Source organism: Nicotiana sylvestris, chromosome 2 (genome assembly GCF_000393655.2).
Source record: "Nicotiana sylvestris chromosome 2, ASM39365v2, whole genome shotgun sequence".
Lineage (NCBI taxonomy): Eukaryota > Viridiplantae > Streptophyta > Magnoliopsida > Solanales > Solanaceae > Nicotiana > Nicotiana sylvestris.
In genome coordinates, this window is record NC_091058.1 from 73944915 (window position 1) to 73959148 (window position 14234).

General features: G+C 37.5%; 1 protein-coding gene and 2 long non-coding RNA genes across 3 annotated transcripts; 1 reads left to right on the forward strand and 2 right to left on the reverse strand.

Annotated features, from left to right (window-relative positions):
* Positions 1–5959: 5959 nt before the first annotated feature.
* LOC138886336 (uncharacterized) lies at positions 5960–6444 on the reverse strand. The gene is made up of 3 exons (XR_011405019.1): positions 6325–6444; positions 6187–6240; positions 5960–6118 (listed from the first exon to the last, which is right to left on the reverse strand). It is a non-coding gene; the product is annotated as an uncharacterized lncRNA (long non-coding RNA).
* A 438-nt stretch (positions 6445–6882) lies between these two features.
* Positions 6883–8877, reverse strand: LOC138886337 (uncharacterized). Its single transcript, XR_011405020.1, has 4 exons — positions 8247–8877; positions 7973–8157; positions 7501–7859; positions 6883–7422 (listed from the first exon to the last, which is right to left on the reverse strand). It is a non-coding gene; the product is annotated as an uncharacterized lncRNA (long non-coding RNA).
* Positions 8878–11652: 2775 nt separating this feature from the next.
* On the forward strand, positions 11653–13946 carry LOC104226471 (uncharacterized). The gene is made up of 4 exons (XM_009778485.2): positions 11653–11844; positions 11956–12397; positions 13373–13503; positions 13641–13946. Exons 2-4 carry the CDS (start codon positions 12149–12151, stop codon positions 13777–13779), a joined length of 519 nt encoding a protein of 172 aa, XP_009776787.1. The 5' UTR covers positions 11653–11844; positions 11956–12148; the 3' UTR covers positions 13780–13946.
* The last annotated feature ends 288 nt before the right edge of the window (positions 13947–14234 follow it).

Below are 14234 nucleotides of genomic sequence, written 5' to 3' on the forward strand. Positions count from 1 at the left end.
TGAACAGGAGAATTTGTTATCTTTTTGTGGTATTGGTATTTGTATTTATTATCAAAAGCAGTAAGTACATGAAATAGAGGTGTCCTAAGATTTGATTTTCACCCCGGTACTTCAAATTAACTTGTTGACGGAAGATGACGATTAACGAGAATGATGTGGTGACTAAGACCAGCACCAAAATTGTTGAGAACAAGAAGGAAACTAGAGTTGGTATGTATAAAGGACTGGTTAGTCCTAGTAATTTCTCAGTAACAGGACAAATCCAAAAAATACAGTTGACATGTTAAAGAGTAAAAGTGCAAGCATAAACCTCCTGTAGTGAACACAGGCAGGGGCAAAGCTATGTTGGCCGACCACCCTTCGCCGAAAAATTATATTACGTATAAGGTAAAATATTACTTGTTATTGATTAAAAATAGACTTTGAACACCTTGCATAACCCACTAGCAAAGGGTGTTCTTTGAATACCCTTATTGAATTTTTTGGCTTCGCTACTGAACATAGGCATCTGAATGCCAAGACTTGTTACAGTCATATTTCGTTCATTTGCTATTTTGCTTCTAAAGGTTTTCTTGTGGGATAGTGATCCTCAAAGCAAGTGTCTTATGATTGAAATGGTTGTTTCAAGTTTATGAATTAATCTGTGCTTTTATGAAAACTGTGCAACTAATAACGGTTATGTTGCTGGATATATATTTGATCTATTTCAGCTTTCAGCTCATCATTGTTCTCCACAATACTTCTAGTTGAATCGAGTCCGGAATTAAAATGTGGTTCTTTTGAACTCAAACTACACAAATAGGTGGTAAAAAAAAAAATACATTTTTATAGATAGCGCCATAATACCTGGCGCTATACAGTAACAGTAACGACACTGTTAATGTATAGCGCCAGGTATTGTGGTGCTATACTATAAAATCTGACACGCCCAAGTATAACGCCACAATACCTGGCGCTATACATACATCATTAATGTATAGGGTCAGGTATAGTGGCGCTATACTTCTTTTTCCTGGCCCCACCAATAATTTCTGACTTCAATAATTCAAAAGCGTATAGTGCCAACTTTTTGGGCGCTATACCTATATAAAAAAAAATTCCCGGCTAGCCATTTCCTATATAAAGAGGTTAGGATTGTATAGAAATTCATTCAAAAATTTTTTTAACTCTTGTTGAAACGTTTATTGTTCTTAAATTCTCCAGCATTTTTTCATTATGTCTGAAGAACGTAGAATAAAAGTTTTATTATATTGAGGGGGGGGGGGTTGAGGTTGTGATGGAGAATAACTCCGTGGGCTACAATTTACCTGCTCAGTGTCATGTTAAATTGCCACTTACAATAGAGTACGATAAATTGATATCGTTGTTATGCAAAAAACTGAGTGTGAGGAAACGTTCAGTGATACTTAAAGTAACCGGAAGATATCCGTATTCCGTCACTCCGCAAGGGGTTGCTTTTTAATCGGAGTTTAACATCGACGATGATGAAACTTTGAGTGATTTTCTGAGGACTCCGGACGAATGTCGGGAATTTCTTGTAATCACAATGTTGGAGATGTACGTGAAGGTCAAAGACGTTCCAAAAAACGAGGTTGTGCGTAGCAGAGATAACCTCCAGTCATCGGGTGGTTATTCTGGAGCAGTTTTTGCCGGAAAGGTTCCAGATGAAAGAGTTTTCCTTGATTTAAACTTATCACCGCCGGCGAATGAGCAGCGAGAAAATAATTTATACCCTGCTTTCCATAATTCACAAGACGAGTGGTAAACTTCAATTTTCATTTGTGTTAATTATGTATATTTTTGGCGTATTGAATTTGTATTAACGCTCATATATTTAATAGGGGGTACCGACCGAATATGAATTTTACAAGTGGCCCATCCGGTAGTCATCACTTAATTGAAAACGTCCATCATGAAATTTCATTACATTACGACTTGTAAGTGAAGTGATATAGCCATATGAAAATCATTTATTAATTCAGTAGCTTATATTTTTGTTGGCTGTGCAGTGAAAACGAGCAAGTTGAACCACCCGTACTCACTCAATTGACCGAAAACAACGTATTACATCGGGATCTGGCAGATGCACAGAGTGAGGAACAGAACAGTGATTACAATAACAATGCCGATGAATCCGGAAACGAGACACCCTTTTTCGTGAGGATGGTGATGAGCAGGATGAGGAGGAAGGACCTGATTTGAAGAGAGACCCCCTAGACGAAGAGTGTACGAGTCCGAAGTGTCGTTTCATTCAAGGGAGATTCCTTACATTGATAACTTGCCAACCGTGCCGGATGTGGAAGCTCTCACAAGGGATTTTGATGAAATCCGGACAACAATGTGGGATGAGTCTAGACCAATGGTGCTTGCAAAGGGGATGCTTTTTCCTGATAAAACGCGCTTAAGCAAGGCTTATAAAATGCACAATGTAAAAGAGTGTCATGAGATGCAGGTATGAGAGTCAAGTCCGATGGTATACAAGGTTGTTTGCCGCAGGTGGTTTTGGCCATGTAATTGGATGTTGCGTGCGACCAAGAAGAAGACAGGTATGTGGAAAGTGGGTAAATACATTCCCACCCACACATGCGAAATGGACACATTCAACGGGAATCACTTCAACTTGGATATTGACTTGATTTCTCTTGTACTTATTCCGCACATCGAAGCGTCCATAAGGTATACAATCAAAGAGTGCATTACATCAGTCCACCAGGAATATGGCCATACCATTACGAAAAGAAAGGCATTTCTCGGGCGCAAACGAGCGTTTGAAATTGTCTATGGTAATTGGGATAAGTCATTTGCATCTCTGCCAAAGTACATGGCCGCACTGCAACACTTTAACCCCGGAATAGTTGTTGAATGGAAGCTTGAGCAGAGTCCGAGAACACAAGAATACATATTCAATTACGTGTTCTAGGCGTTTAAGCCAGCAATTGATGGTTTTTCGCATTGCCGGCCCGTAATATTCATAGACGGAACTCATGTCTATGGAAAGTACGATATCAAGCTATTGATAGCCGTGGCAGTGGATGCTAATGGACAGATATTTCCTCTAGCTTTTGCTATTTGTGCCAATGAAAGCACAGAGACGTGGACACTGTTTTTGAACCACCTGAAAGAGCACGTTGTCAAACAGCGTTCAAGTATTTGTCTAATATCTGATCGGCACGGTGGTATATCAAGTTCTGTGGAGAATTTGCATGTATGGCAAGAACCTTATGCATACCACCGTTACTGTGTGAGGCATTTTAAGGCCAATTTCCAGAAGGCACATCCCAATAAGGATCTACATGATTTGATGTGGATGGCAGCAACAGACCACCAACAACATAAATTCCGGAGGCATATGGATTCTATCAGGCAAGAAGACGAGGCAGCCTATCGTTGGTTAATATGACATGACCCTGAAAAGTGGACGTTGCATGCGGATGGTGGCAGACGATGGAGAATTTTTACTACAAACGTGTCAGAGTCCTTCAATGGGTTATTGAAGTTGGCAAGAGGATTGCCCGTCACAGCCATGGTTCGGATGTTGTTCAAGCAGATGGCGGAGAGGTTTGTTGAACGGTTTGCAGCTGCAACGGAATTGATGGAGAGGGGTGTTGAATTTATGCCAGTGCCTATGAAGATATTTGATAAATACAGACGGCGAGCACATTGACATTCATTTTTGCAGTATGATAACGAAAGAGGTATTTTTGAAGTTCGCACCGCTATCCATAATAATTGGGGTAATAATGTACATACTGTAAATGAATCTGCAAGGTTATGCTCCTGTGGGAAATGGTCCATCTATCACATGCCTTGCTCACATTCCATCAAGTATTTTCAACGTGTTGGTTATGCGGAGACCAACTATGTTGATCAACAATATAGTGTTTCCAAGTACCTAAACACATATAGTGGTCAGTTGCAGCCAGTGGGTGCTGAGCATTATTGACCTCCGGAACCATTTAAAATGGTATGTAACAAGTCCTATTTGCGTAAAAGACAGGTGCACAAGAGAACACGTATACAGAACCAAATGGATGTTAGTGACACCATTTATGTGCGCAAATGTGGTATATGCTCGCAAACAGGACACAATCGTCGTAAATGTCCTTCAGCTGGTTTGGGTGGCAAAACTAATCAAGCTCGTGGTGGGTGTTCTTCTAGTGTACCTAACTACCTATGAGTTGATGTTGTAATAATTAGTTGTTATGTCTATGTTGCAAGATTTATGAAATAAAATTATGGTTGTTAACTATGATTTGTACTTTCTCATTTTACCTATTTAAATAATAATTTAATAAAATTATCTGTATATTTATTTTGTGTGCGTTGTCTTGTCGAACTGAAAAAGCTGACCAGCTGACATAAAGTTGTCTTGTCAACATCATGATATTTAACACGCAAAGTATAGCGCCATTAGATAATTTATTATGTGTGTGTTGTTTTGTCGAACTGAAAAAGCTGACCAGCTGACATAAAGTTGTCTTGTCAACATCATGATATTTAATACGCAAAGTATAGCACCATTAGATAGTACGTTATGTGTGTGTTGTCTTGTCGAACTGAAAAAGCTGACCAATTAACATAAAGTTGTCTTGTCAACATCATGATATTTAACACGCAAAGTATATCACCATTAGATAGTACGTTATGTGTGTGTTGTCTTGTCGAACTGAAAAAGCTGACCAGCTGACATAAAGTTGTCTTGTCAACATCATGATATTTAACACGCAAAATATAGCGCCATTAGATAGTACGTTATGTGTGTGTTGTCTTGTCGAACTGAAAAAGCTGACCAGCTGACATAAAGTTGTCTTGTCAACATCATGATATTTAACACGCAAAGTATAGCGCCATTAGATAGTACGTTATGTGTGTGTTGTCTTGTCGAACTGAAAAAGCTGACCAGCTGACATAAAGTGGTCTTGTCAACATCATGATATTTAATACGCAAAGTATAGCGCCATTAGATAGTACGTTATGTGTGTGTTGTCTCGCCTATAAATAACGGGCTCATTGTAATTATTTTGTGTGCTCAAAATTTATTAAAAGCAAATATTTCATTAAAAGTAAGGTTTTTTTTAGTAAAAGCAAATATTTCACAAATGGCTCAAACTCTTCGTCCACCAAAGTGCAACTGTGGAAAAACATGCTTGATGCAAAATTGTTGGGACGGTGATGAAGTTGGACACCGCTACTGGCACTGTATGAACCAGTTTTACAAGGTTCCCGGCGAACCTATTTGTGATTTTGAGGAATGGATTGATGAACCATGTTATCAGGAATGTTACAGAGAACAACTGCAGTTTCTTTATAATATGTGTTTAAGACAACGGGAACATGAAAAAGAAAGCAATAGTATTATTGCAGACTTGAGGGCGAAACTGAAGGAGGTGGGAGAAGAAAAATGGAAAACACGATTGAATTGTGAAGCACAAAAGGAACATAAAAAAAATATAAACTGGAACTTGCGGAGGTGAAGGCGAAACTGAAAGAGGTAGAAGAAGAAAAAGAACAACTAGAAGAACGATTTAAGTGGTTGGAGCGGAGAATAAATAGCAACCGGGGCTAAACATTGCCATGTATGTGTTTAGTGTATTTTTCATATTTCATGTATTTTGATTATGTTGGCCTGCTATGTTTGTGTTTGTGCTTGTGTTTGTGCTGCAGTAATGTTTTCCTTGTTTGTTGTACTAAATTTTATTTTAATTGAAGTAGAAGTTAAGTTTAAGTGCTTGTGTTGTACTAAATTTTATTTTAATTGAAGTAGAAGTTAAGTTTAAGTGTTTGTGTTGTACTACGTTTTATTTTAATTGAAGTGGAAGTTAAGTTTAAGTGCTTGCGTTGTACTAAATTTTATTTTATGAAACTGTCAAACGAATGGAGAACTAAAAAAAGTAATGCGCATATTCGATTAAATATTGTTGTTAATGTATACAAAAATATTATTTACACCATGTCAATGTGTCCCGCACCCGGTGTGTCTCAATGCAGCCGCTGGCCTGAGGCGCATCCCCTCCGGCCCAGGTACGCTATCAAGATCATCATCATCAAGTTGTCTCCTTATAGCCGGATGCGACGCAGGATGACATGTATCGGTGGTGTTGTTAGCTCCAGTAGAAGGCTACATAATAATATGAAACTTAGTATAGAAAACTACATAACAATTCACAACAATTTATATTGTCTTACCATCATCGTCTCTAGATCTTGAATGTAGTCATCTGTCGCTGCATCTCATGAAGCCTTAAAAAGAAAATTAATAAAGTTAAAGAAAATAAATAAGTTACAGTTAAAACAAATTCAAATTCAATACTAATAAACTCATACCTGCGCATGTGATGTGGAGCCATAACTCAGTCGGCGCCCACTATAAAAATCTCGGGTCGGTCGATCCTCAACAGTGGTAGACGGGCCTGGGAAGTATCTACCCCAATCTACTCCTTGAATATCCGAGCCCGTGATCAATAATTGACCCGATGGGGTCACATGTGATGGCACTGGAGTGCGATAAATTACAAGGATGTAAGACGGCATGTCCGTCTCATGCATGCCACCTGCCATATCAGCAGCAACTAGGGGTGTTCAAACCGAACCGGAAAACCGCACCAAACCGAAAAACCAAACCAAACCGATTAAAAAACCCGACTAGGTTTGGTTTGACTTGGTTTGGTATTGAGTAAAAAAACCCGAACCAAACCGACATATAAATATATAAATTTTATTTATATTTTTAAGATTTTATGCGAATTTTCTTTAGAAAATGTAGAAATATTTGGGATCCTCTCATGTATTAACCTTGAAAGGGTAAATTAACGAAAAATTATTGTTAGACGACTAAGAAAATAACTATCATGTGTTATTAAAAAAATTCTCCCATTAGAATATTTTAATAGATCATATGTTTGTCAATATTTTTTCATATTTACTAAACATATATTCACTTATCAAAACTTTATCTATAATTTTAACAAAGTAAGATTGAAATAATATTCACGTAACAAAAAAACTTGAAAACCCGACAAAACCCGACAAAACCGAACCAATCCAAACCGATATAGTTGGTTTGGTTTGGTTTTGATAAAAACCGAACCAACCAGGTCCATGTACATCCCTAGCAGCAACATCATCAACAGGAGCCTCAACGCCCCCTTGTTGGGGACCACCTCCTCTCCGCCTATGACCACGTCGTCCGGCACCACCAGCTCGTCGGCCACCACCAGCTCGTGGGATACCACGACCTTGATGGTACTACGCTGGGTCCATATAATCAGCCTCGTGTGCTAAACGCTAATCCGATCGGGCTCGCTGCAGTGTCTGGGCAGCCACATCCATGAATCGACGACTATACTCCTGTATGGCCACACGATCGTGGACATAACTCTGCATCTGCTGCCCCATATGATAGACGGTATGCAATCCAATCGCCTGCACAAAGTAAAAAATATAAACTACATATTTGGCACTAAATTACATGTATATAACTAATAATAATAGAAAACATACCAGGGCCTCGTGTCTCCCGGCGTATGGGACGTACCGACCGTGTGCCTGATGAACTGGGTTCCCGATAAAAAGTCGGGAAACAGTGCGGTACCATGCCATATAACGTTGAATATCCCCTCGCCTGTCCCAAGTACCCAACTGCTCGTTAAGCCATGCCATAAATGTGTCGTCCGCCCTGGACCGATCATCCCTCTCATAATGTAAAGCATGCCATGCAGGCGGAGTCGGTATAGATTGCGGCAGGCCAAACTGACGAAATACCCGTTCGGAGGCATGGTTCTCGACAATATCGAGGCATATGAGCGGGACAGAATCCCTCCAAATATGTCGGCCGAACGTGCAATACGCTGGCAGAGTACCTATCACCTCATCGATGTACGCCGTCCAGATGAATTATCAAATAAGAACACAAACCGTTAGTATGCACAACACTAAGTTAATCTATAACAAGTAAGTTTAGTTAGATATTCACCTATGCGTCCTCCAGCAAATCCAACACATCTCTGCAGAGGGGGAGATTATGATGGGCATCATACTCTCGTGCAAGAGTACGACGCATAACCCACCTACAGGCTAGAGGGAGTTGAGAATTTCTACATTAGTCGGTAGCTGTGGTAGAGGTGGATGAAACTGCAGAAATCGCTCCCAGACCCAAACCTAACATACAAAGTTGACGTAAAGTATAAGATTAACTATAACTAGGTAGAATTGTAACTAATGAGCATATTATTTGAATATGTTGTCACCTGTAGAAGTGGAAGAAAGCCGCCAACGTCTCTCTGTGTGCCGATGCAAGCCCGACACATCTGCCTGTACAGATATGAGATGACATCACCACCCCAGCTGTAGAGGGCTGTATCCTCGAACCGGGCAATATGATGCAGAAAACGGAGGTTCACTAGGTTCCCCGAAGTGTTCGGGAACAAGACCCCCCCAAATAGAAGGAGCAACAACAGCCTCGTATATCGCTGTACATCCAGCTCCGCTGACTCGTCGGCGATAATATGGTTGATCTGCACTAGGTGGTCTCTAATGGGGACCAACTGTATACGACTGGACCCAGACGCTACCGCCTCGTCCTCCGGCATGAAACCCGTGAGCATGTGCAGCATATCCCAATATGCCTGCCGCGAATAATATCTCACGGTCGCAGGCAGTAAACCTGACAAGCCATCAACGGACATGCCATATAAAATCTCAGCGTCCTGGAGTGTGATGGTGGCCTCGCCGATGGGCAAATGAAAAGTGTGCGTCTCCGGTCACCACCGCTCAATCAAGGCCGTGATCAAAATATAGTCGAGTTGTATCCGGCCAATCCTAATAATCCTATATAATCCCATCTCCTCCAGGTAATGGACCACGCGAGGATATAGAACGCGGGGAGGACTCAAAAACTCCCACAATAGATCCACTCTCCTAGCCCGGAAAGTCTGCGTAAGCAACTGTCCGTCCCATATATACTCGAATCTATGCTGGGGCTGTAGGGCTAATAGATCCGAGGGCCGGGATGTATAGTCGCGTCCATATCGTCAACTGTAAATTCATATTTTTAATAACTTAATTGTACAATATATATATATATATATATATATATATATATCAGGGTTCGATATTTTGAGGACTAGTGACACCAAACTATCATTAATAATTATGTGTTTTTATTATAATTTAAATTCATATTTTTAATAACTTAATTGTACAAATTATATATATATAATTATGTGTTTTTATTATAATTTAAATTCATATTTTAATAACTTAATTGTACAAATTTTATATATATATATATATATGTGTGTGTGTGTGTGTGTTTTTATTATAATTTAAATTCATATTTTTAATAACTTAATTGTACAAATTATATATATATATATATATATATATATATATATATATATATATATAATTATGTGTTTTTATTATAATTTAAATTCATATTTTTTAATAACTTAATTGTACAAATTATATATATATATATATATATATATATATATATATATATATGTATTTTTATTATAATTTAAATTCATATTTTTTTAATAACTTAATTGTACAAATTATATATATATATATATATGGATTTTTATACAATTATTAACTTAATTGTACAAAGTTTGCATTTTCAACAACCAGTATAACATACTTAAACAAAAGGAATTTTAAGCTAAAATACTATACATTACTACACTACAAGGCTCTAAATTTTACTACGCTATAAGGGTCTACGTTTTACTACGCTAAAAAGGTCTAGATTTTACTACGCTAAAAAATAATCTAAACTAACCATAAACAACAAATAAATTTAATTGCAAATAAAATACAAAACGGCATGAAAACACATATATATAAATCAGGATATTAACAGATAAATTTATTTTACTAATTTATATTTTTTTAGAAAACACTAATATTAAATCCGGATAAATTTAACATGCTAGTTTCGGAAAAAAAAATACAAACCGAAATAGAACACATACAAATCAAATAATATGCATTATTATAAATGTTTCAACTTAAAATAAATTGAATTCCTCGATTTAGAATTTTCGGAAAGCAAAAAGATTGAAATTTTGACTCCGTGTGAATCAACAATAACACGAAGCTCTACTCGAATGTGGGACCTACGTTCTTCGAGTTTTATGTGTCGGGGGGACCCAAAAAATATTTTTATTTTAAAATAAGGGCAGAAACGGGTATGGGGTGGGGGACCAAGAAGAGAGGGGAGTTAAAATAATGGAGGATGAATCGACGAAGAAGACGAAGGGGATATAAAATATGTATGTATAGCGCCACTATACCTGGCGCTATACATTAATGATGTATGTATAGCGCCAGGTATTGTGGCGCTATACCTGGGCGTGTCAGATTTTACAGTATAGCGTCACAATACCTGACGCTATACATTAACAGTGTCGTTACTGTTACTGTATAGCGCCAGGTTATTATGGCGCTATATATAAAAATATAATTTTTTTTTACCACCTATTTATGTAGTTTGAGTCCAAGAGAACCACATTTTGGTTCCAGACTCAGTTGAATTTGCGGTCCATATTAATCCGACGGTACTCTTCCTTAACCTGCATTATTAAACCATCTTGAGTAGACGGCATATGATTATTTTACTTTGTATGTCAGACGTTGTGATAGCAAGATTTTACCCAATTCTAAAACGGAGATACTGTAGATGTTCCTTTTACATTTACTCACATCTAAAAGGCCACCAGTCAACTGTTATCCAGGCGTGGAACCGATATCATTGAGCAGCAATCAGTTGTGCCTTATAATTTCCAATCTGAATTGGCTGAGTACTATGGTAGTTGAAGCTAAAATTCTGCAAACAATTACATAATGTATTGAGAAAGAAAACTGGGTTTATCACTGACTTTTACGCGGACACGATTGGTGCATATGGTTCTAATGTTGATCTATCAAGAACCAGCCAATGGGTACCAATTAAACTGAAAGTACAATAAATTAAACCTGGACTATACCTAATCATAAGTGGTTGGTATCCAATTAATCACTCATCAGAATGTCAGTTAGGTGATGCATATCTCTAATTTTCACTAAAATCACCGCCTAATCTTGTCCAAGGTCGTTTTTAATAATTCTGGTAAAATTATGCTGACTAAGAAAACTAGAGTTAATGTGATAGGATAAAATCGATGCTGAAGTAGTTCTTCTATTCTACTTCTTTTATGAGGAGTGGGGTTGGAGAGGTGGTCAGAAGGCAAGCAGCACTAAAGTTTCTTGATCTGGCCAATAGGTATTTTTGTGGAGTGGTATGTACTCCTTTATCCTTATCCAATGATCTTGGGTTCAAATCCTAAATAGGAAGTGCTTTACCTCCAAATGCAGGAGTTTCCAGCGCAAACTCGAATTTAGTCGAACCCCAATATGGATATAAACCCAAACAGAAAAGGTTTCTTGATAGGAGGGACTCTGCATATTGTCCATCGCAACAGTCAAAAATTCTACTTCCAATGGAAACAATAATGTTGCTTTTTAGAAGAAATTTGCAGCATGACACACAAAAAAACAAAACAAAAGCAATGGTGGGTAACTGATAACGTCATACCAAATTGCTGAGATAAGGATAATGAAAAGCCGTTTTATTAGTTAAATAAGCAAGTGGTTCAGAAGTCTTCGATCGGAGTCGTATTCTATTGACATTTATTTATTTATTGTAAATAAATATATATCCGCAAGTTTGCTAAAATCAAGCTTAAAGACTCGTTCAAATTAAGTTGTAAGGCATCTATCTCAACTATCAGCAATTTCTTCAGTATAGCTCTCTGGCTAATCCATGTTATTTGTCAGACGACTCTATTGAACATCAAACCTGTAAGTCCTTCAACATCTGGTCCCAAATAAGTCTATTCTTGTACCTTACTGAAATATTTGTGATTCTAACTACTAGTCTAATTTTGTTTCTTGATACGGTGGACCGACTAGTCTAAACTCAGTCCCTACAGAAGAAAAACAAGTTCCTGCTAGCTGGAACTTACAGTCATATTGAAGGTTTGGTTTGAACAATAGCTATCTCCAGTTATTCAGCTTCAGCATATATTTTGATCATCTTCTCATAGTCTTGAAAGCTCAAACTTCTAAATCCGGCAAGAAGATCCATTGGATAATAGTTGTTGAAATGAAGCAAAGGGAAGGTAAAAGTGTAGCTGATGGAAAAGAGATGAAGAAGACGTCTCCACCACCACCGCCGCCACTACCAGCATGGAGGTTCATTTGTAGCAGGAAACTGCTATTTAAGCCGATGGCAGCACCAAGCCTGACCAAACAGGAGATTGCTAAGTATTGGAAGCAGAAGCGCAAAACTGAAGAAGATCATTTCCTTGATGCTATTAAGGCTGCAGCCCGTATCAGGGCACGCAATTTCTCGGTAATGTTTCATATCAATTCCATTAAAATAGTGATGAGTTAAAACGTGTAAATTCCTACAGTTTTTGACAGATGAATCAGAACTATAGGAAACAACCTTATTGTTTTAGAATTCAGGGTTTTGATTTATTTACTTGGTTAAAGTTTATTTTTTCTCATTGCAAGGATTTTGATAATACTTTTGAAGTGTTTGATCAAGCTTTTGAAAACTGATTTTGGCCCAAAAAAATTTGGCCAAATATGGTATTAGAAAGTAGGAGACATGTCAAATCACACAATAGATGACTTCGCTAATTTTTCATACTCAAGACTAGATAAATAGTACGTAAGAAATATTGAGTGCTCCATTTTCTTTGCGTGTTTTCCTATCAATAAGATTCCTTAGAAGTCATATTCATCCGAAGGGCCAATAATAATAGTTAATTGAAGGACGATGTCCACAAGCAATGGTTATTACGTTGCATTATTATATACACTATATAACACTACACTTGGATTCTTCTTATGGGCCCAGTAGGCCACTACAAGATTGAATGATTAAAAATGTTTTGGATGAATATCTACTGTTGTTTTCTGTCTAATATATATAGGAATATAAAATAAGTTAAGAAAAGATACCATTCCCCACCTCTTGAATCTTTAATGAGATGCGTAAGCTGCACTTTGTGATATGTATAGCTAATGTCAATGACCTGACTTTTATTACCATTTTTTTTCCCTTGTCCCAATCTCTGCACTATTTCCATGGAAACTGTCAAGATGAATTTGGAAGAGTAGATTTTGACCGGTCAATTGACAACACACTATATCTTGCCTGTCATCTATACTTATCAGCTCCCTACATCACACCCTCGTGGTGAATACGAGATGTTTTGTGCACCGGGCTTCCTCATAAATTAGCAGCGTCCTAATTAGTATTTGATTTAGACTCCAGTATTTCTAATTAACTTGCTTCCGTATTGTCTGTTGTATTAAGGAGGAGGACTACAAACAGTTTGTGGATTCCTTAAAGCAGGATGATGAAGACAAGGAGAATGAAATGGCAACTGAGAACATCTCCAAAATTGATGACAACATAAAGGAGAAGAGAGTCGGTATAAAAGACTGGTAAGTGCTAGAGACTTTTAACACATTTTAGATCATTATGTTAGGATTTGATCTGCTATATGATATCATTGTCTTTCATTTGTTTTAAAGCAAAAGCATTTTTTTATAGTATATATATATATTTCTGAGATTTGCAGGTGGACAAAGAGCAAGTATGCATATCTAAACCAACCTGCTGTGAAGTCCATGGAACGCCAAGGTTCCACTTATATTCCACAACTATATTGCTACAAGGCTCCTCCTCCACCAGTTACAAGCACTTTCGGCATATTCTAAGGCAATTCAATCTACGTACAGTCATATACCATATATTTGTATTGTGCTTAAGTGTATATCATTGTTTGCTATGTGTATGATTGAAATGGTTGTATTGGTTTTATGCACTACTCTGTTGCTTTTGTAAATCAATGTCAATAAATAATGGTTTATTGTTGGATGCTCAATCAATTTCAGCTTTCAATTCATCAAGTTTGTGTAGAACCATTAGATCTCTGCTGCCTTTTTTAACATATGATCATTTTGCTCATAAGTAATTAGGAGGTTGTGGTTGCGACCTCTTACCCACTTCTATATAAAAAAAATTGGGCGTCTTGATACTGTAGATACGGAAGATAGACACATATCTAATAAAGGTAACTAAGCTGAATTGGTGTATATTTATTTTTCTGTGTACTGCAATTATAAAGAGTGACAAATGTAGCATGTTGGTAACCAATGACGAGCTTTTTTCA

Bases quoted from the DNA above. Each gene is read 5' to 3' on its own strand.
- LOC104226471 (XM_009778485.2), top strand. From the start codon at position 12,149: ATGAAGCAAAGGGAAGGTAAAAGTGTAGCTGATGGAAAAGAGATGAAG. The intron at 12,398-13,372 runs GTAATGTTTCAT...TGTTGTATTAAG, and splicing joins TCAGGGCACGCAATTTCTCG to GAGGAGGACTACAAACAGTT. The intron at 13,504-13,640 runs GTAAGTGCTAGA...TGAGATTTGCAG, and splicing joins AGAGTCGGTATAAAAGACTG to GTGGACAAAGAGCAAGTATG.